Source organism: Aricia agestis, chromosome 10 (genome assembly GCF_905147365.1).
Source record: "Aricia agestis chromosome 10, ilAriAges1.1, whole genome shotgun sequence".
NCBI lineage: Eukaryota > Metazoa > Arthropoda > Insecta > Lepidoptera > Lycaenidae > Aricia > Aricia agestis.
The window spans coordinates 716,480-722,519 of record NC_056415.1 but is presented as its reverse complement, the minus strand read 5'-3'; the positions used below and the strand labels follow the sequence as shown (position 1 = coordinate 722,519).

Genomic DNA, 6,040 nt, shown 5'->3' with positions numbered 1-6,040 from the left:
GTGATAATTGACAATGAATCATTATAATTATTGATATGTACACAAGTTAGGGTCAATATTCGACCGATGGTGCTGAGTCACGTGACACGCTCCTCCCGCCGCACTGCGCCTGCGCATACACTCTCCGTCGAGATGCTACAGCGCCATGGACACGTTGACTATAAGCGTTAGGTGATAATTGATAATGAATCATTATAATTATTGATATGTACACAAGATATTCATATTCGACCGATGGTGCTGAGTCACGTGACACGCTCCTCCCGCCGCACTGCGCCTGCGCATACACTCTCCGTCGAGATGCTACAGCGCCATGGACACGTTGACTATAAGCGTTAGGTGATAATTGATAATGAATCATTATAATTATTGATATGAACACAAGATATTCATATTCGACCGATGGTGCTGAGTCACGTGACACGCTCCTCCCGCCGCACTGCGCCTGCGCATACACTCTCCGTCGAGATGCTACAGCGCCATGGACACGTTGACTATAAGCGTTAGGTGATAATTGATAATGAATCATTATAATTATTGATATGTACACAAGATATTCATATTCGACCGATGGTGCTGAGTCACGTGACACGCTCCTCCCGCCGCACTGCGCCTGCGCATACACTCTCCGTCGAGATGCTACAGCGCCATGGACACGTTGACTATAAGCGTTAGGTGATAATTGATAATGAATCATTATAATTATTGATATGTACACAAGTTAGGGTCCATATTCGACCGATGGTGCTGAGTCACGTGACACGCTCCTCCCGCCGCACTGCGCCTGCGCATACACTCTCCGTCGAGATGCTACAGCGCCACGGACAAGTTGACTACAAGTGCTAGGTGAATGTCAACCTTGTGTACAGGAAGTTACGGTCCATATTCTGATGTTGCTGAGTCACGACTCACGTGACACGCTCCTCCCGTCGCACTGCGCCTGCGCATACTCTGTTTGTCGAAATGTTTCAGCGCTACAGCCACGTTGACTTCCAGCCCCAGGCAATATTGCACCTTGTCTACAAGAGTTAGGGTCAATAGTACAAGTACAAAGTTTGTTACTGATTCTATGTACAGTTTCAAAATATAGGTATTATCGAATAGGCGTAACTACTTCTGACACCGCCATTTTGTAACGACGAGATAGCGGCGTCCATTTCATGAAAGATGTTTGTAGGACTGAACTTTGTAGAACGAAATGTATGACAAAAAATATTTGGTGTAAATAGCTTTAAATGAATGTAATGTACCTAATTTAGTCATAATATTTTTCAGGTGTAAATATTAATTACATAAAATTTAAAGTCTAGCGAATACAGACATGACACTAGCTAAATAAAAAAATATAATTATCGTATGCATTGTACGAGTTACATCCAAATTACTACAATTTACAAGAATGTTTACTGCATTTAATAATTATTATTATTTGATTTTTTTAACTGTTAGATACAAATTATTTTGTAAGATACAATAATTATTTTGTATAAAAATATTTATTTTTTAATAAATCCACTATGTATCATCAATGTAATCATCTTTCTATCTAACAATATTGTGTGTAATGTTTGTAATTATATTACCATTTTATGTCGTGTATAATAAATAATAATATACACACTATAATACGACGTGTCTACAATCTATATAACTTTATTCACATGTAAATATTGATGATTTAGGATCACACTTGGTGAGTGAATAAAACACAGAATACATCGCCCGAGGGGAGGACTCAACTTTTATTTACTTTCTATTAGAAGGACCTAAGTTAGACCTCTCAAAACCTTTTTGCGGTGGTCCCAAAAATATTTCAGCCACAATGAAATTGTACGAAGTCTATTTTAACTCATTAGTTGTTTATATAGCGTAACTACAACTTAAATGAAGGGATAATCTAGTAACTTTCATTAAAAAAAGAACTTTAGCGGCACACAATTTTTCGATTGGGTGTAAAATTGAAAATAATGCTCTAGAATTGATAGATACAATTCTAGAGCGTTATTTAGAAGTAATCGACTGTTATTCGGCGGTTTTTCCGAATTAAGCAGGAAATAAATCTGTTTTTAATAATACTTAATTTTGACTTTGCACGCCACATCACTGGCAGAATGTATGGAGCTAATATTATTACTTTTAAGACCTTTATTTTATGTACATTCATGCAAATAAATCAATTTGAATTTGAATTTGAATGTAAGTATATATTGTGCATCTTGTTGAATCGTTTCAAATATTTTCCAAAAAAATAATTTATAGGTAGTTTCGTATTTGGTTGAGTTATGTCAAGCCAAGCCGATAGAAACCAACCGAATAATTCAGTCAATTCCCTATGAATTAATTGCCCAGAATAAAATTTTATACGGCACACATTTTCGACTCCCAATAATTCTCATAGGGCTTATAATATGCCCCAAAGCCTTCTTTACGATACTCAATACTCGCATGAAATTGAAAAAGTCGTTCATTACTCATTCACCAGGTGTACGATGTTATAATTTATTATTATAAAGCCTCCTTACATAAGTAACGTTACATGTACATACTTGTATTTACTGTAAATATATTATAACTTTGTAAATGATTGTATGAATGTGAATAAATTCAATTGCAAGTGTTGGAATTTTTAATAAATATCAACCATCTGAATATACTGAATTGAACCCATTATGCAAATTACACTTATTTGAAACTTGTTTGAAACAAAAGATTTAGCGTCTTTTGTATAGATATTTTATAGTAAATGATCAAAGATATAAAATTAATATCAACTATCTAAATGTGCTGAATCGAACAGTTTGATTAGAATTGAAAACATTTCAGGTAATATTTAGCGTATTTTATCAGATACTTTAAAGTATCTGAGATACAAGCGCCCGTAGATATTAATATATTAAGATAGAATATTTTATTTGAGAATAAGAATTTTAATATTTCTCTGGAACAACTTTACCACTTTCGGCCAGTAATATGACCTTCTTGAGGACGAAGGAAGACAGCAGGTACAGTAGCTCTATAAGAGTCAGTATGGAGGCGCCGAAACTCAGAGAGAACACACCGCCGTATGTCGCTGAAACAGACATTTTGAACACTTTCTTATGCGGACTCTACACTCGCGGTGCGAAAGCCCGCGAAGACCGCGAACCGCGAGTGTGGAGGATTTGTGTTTGCGGCTTCGTATTTGTACGCATCGTGTTCACGGCGCAAAGCATTCGTGAGCCGCGGCTGCAATTCGCGCCGCGAGTGTAGAGCCCGCATTACAGCCTTTAAACATAATGTTCTTAGTGTTTCATTAAGGAACTTCCAAAGATTAAGTTATTCTTAAGCTATTGAATAGCTTTTATTGCGGGCTTTGAGCTCGGCGACCGAATCAAGAAATTCCGTAACGAAAATAGACCTAATACCCCCACTCCAACCGGGACAGCGGTGCGGTGTTGAAAGCCGTACATCGTCTAACATCAGCACGGTGTTTGTATGTGAATTATAATAGCATAAGTTGATAAAAAATGCGATGTAATTGCTTCACTGAGGCAGTCCCCGGCTGCCACACGTATTTTTTATTTGAATGATTTAAGATCCTTCTCTATGTAGCGCAACGTATTATTTTCCACAGAAACTCTTCTCATCTTAGAGGCGCCATGTTAAAATTGTACATTTTATATTAAGCTGATTTTTTTTCGTTATGTCACGTAATGTCTGATCCTACCCTAACCGAGCCCATCGAACTCATGACATGCGAAGTCGCAAGGCAAGATAATGACGAATAAAACGATGCTATATGTATAAAGAGTAAAGTGAAGAACGCTGGTTCTAATGAAAATATGCATACCGATGAAATAATTGAAGTCAATGAAAAGCGCCTGCTTGTAGCAGTTGCAGGTGGACTTGGTGAAATACACCTGCAGCGCCGACAGCTTCCTAGAGCTAATGTTGGCCCTGGTGAGAGAAATAAATTTAAATCTGGTACCATCAAAGAAATAGATTTAGTGTCTAAACACACTATGCCGAAGTTCCGCGGCAGAAATGCCGCATGTCAAACGCATAATTTAAAATACATTGCAGGCGGATTGAAGACGAACTTCCGCCGCGGAAATTCGGCATAGTATGTTTAGACACTTATAGGCAGTTGACGGACCTACGTCATTTGGTCGAGTTAAGATGCCCACACACGGGAAAATTTGTCGTTTCGATCGATCGTCAAGAAAATCGTCCAATCGATCTTTTGAACGTAAAATCGTTTGCGATATTGCTACACACGTACAATTTTTAGTTCGATTTGAACATCGAGGAGATAAATCGTTACGGTAATTGTCCCGCTACCTTTATGTCAATTTAATATACGTGGGAGAGCCATGCTTCGGCACGAATGGGTCGGCTCGACCGGAGAAATACCACGTTCTCACAGAAAACCGGCGTGAAACAGCGCTAGCGCTGTGTTTCGCCGAGTGAGTGAGTTTACCGGAGGCCCAATCCCCTACCCTATTCCCTTCCCTACCCTATCCAATTCCCTTCCCATCCCTACCCTCCCCTATTACCCTATTCCCTCTTAAAAGGCCGGCAACGCACCTGCAGCTCTTCTGATGCTGCGAGTGTCCATGGGCGACGGAAGTTGCTTTCCATCAGGTGACCCGTTTGCTCGTTTGCCCCCTTATTTCATAAAAATATATATTAGTCGCGATGTCGGCTGGGTTTGACACATAACGACCAAATTACGTAGGTCAGCAATCTAATATGAATCAACTTCTCTGATAGTACAATTAATTACAACATTTTTGGTTGTTTATTCACTAATACTACGAAGTTAGAAAAAATCTAGTATGAATAAATCTTTGAGGTGTTGAGAAAGTCATCTGGTTTCTTTGTGTGCAATATTTTACCAGTAGATGTTTCATCCATAAAGGTAGGTGTTTACTCTAGTACGTATTTACATTAATATATATCGCATAATAATAATTGTAAATAACGCGTCATTTTAGGTAAGACAAGCTTTGCGCTTATAATAAAAATACGTTCAGAAATAAGTATTTATCGCGTACGTTCACAAAAACTTCCGCTTTTATAATTTTGGTATAAAAGCGGAAATATTTATTTTTATTCCCAAATTTTTATTCTCCCTGAAAAACAGAATTGCGTCACGCATAATATTCGACATCCTTTAAGATTGAATAACAACAATGGTATATACCTACCAGATAAATTTTTATGAAAAATTTCACAAAACATTGCAATATATTTTTATGTTTTACGTCGTCAGCTTTAAGCCCCTGTAAGAATTTCACAGATGACTCAATGTAGAAAATTTGCAACGAACTGTCACCAAAGGTATTTCCGGATCATTAAGACCTGCAAACCTTCAAGAAGAGAGCGTATTCCCTCTTAAAAGGCCGGCAACGACCTGCGGTTCCAATATTGCGAGTGTCCATGGGCGTTGGCACTTGCTTTCCATCAGGTGACCCGTTTGCTCGTTTGCCCCTTTATTTTATAAAAACAACTCACGTGACATTTCCAGGGTAGAGGTCGGTGACGAGCGGCATGACGTCGCTGGTGACGGAGTACTTCTTGTCACGACACTCCATGAAGCATGGCGGCGAGCATACGCTGGCGTTGCCCACACCATAAGCTATTTATAAATCATAATATTATGTGATATTCATAAATAGAAAAAGAAAAAGCTACTCTCAACTTGAAAAAAATATGCAAGAAATTCTAAACCTAGCTCCGAAAGCCACAAAATCGGACAAGTGCTTTGGAAAAATCATGTGGTCATACTATGCGTTTTCATACTTTACCGCTCTCGAGTAACAAAGTAACTTAAATCAATTACTTTGTGGACTTTGGAGACCCTTAAATATTATGATTTAAGGGTCTCTAAAATGTAAAATTTCAGTATAAAACACGAGTGCTTCGTTTCTAAGGTTTTCTTTTGACAGGAATACAAATTTAAACCAATTAATAACGCATTTGATAAAATAATAATTTTATATAATAAAATTTGATTATTGATCGTGGCATTATGATATCCACAAAATATTTACTTTAA

General features: G+C 37.7%; 1 protein-coding gene across 1 annotated transcript in view; it reads right to left on the bottom strand.

Annotated features, from left to right (window-relative positions):
* Positions 1-5,492: 5,492 nt before the first annotated feature.
* Positions 5,493-6,040, bottom strand: part of LOC121730846 (sodium channel protein Nach-like) — a 37,450-nt gene continuing 36,902 nt past the window's right edge. Inside the window, exon 9 of the mRNA XM_042120036.1 lies at positions 5,493-5,620. Coding sequence (XP_041975970.1) covers positions 5,493-5,620 — 128 coding nt within the window. The remainder of the gene's footprint in view (positions 5,621-6,040) is intronic.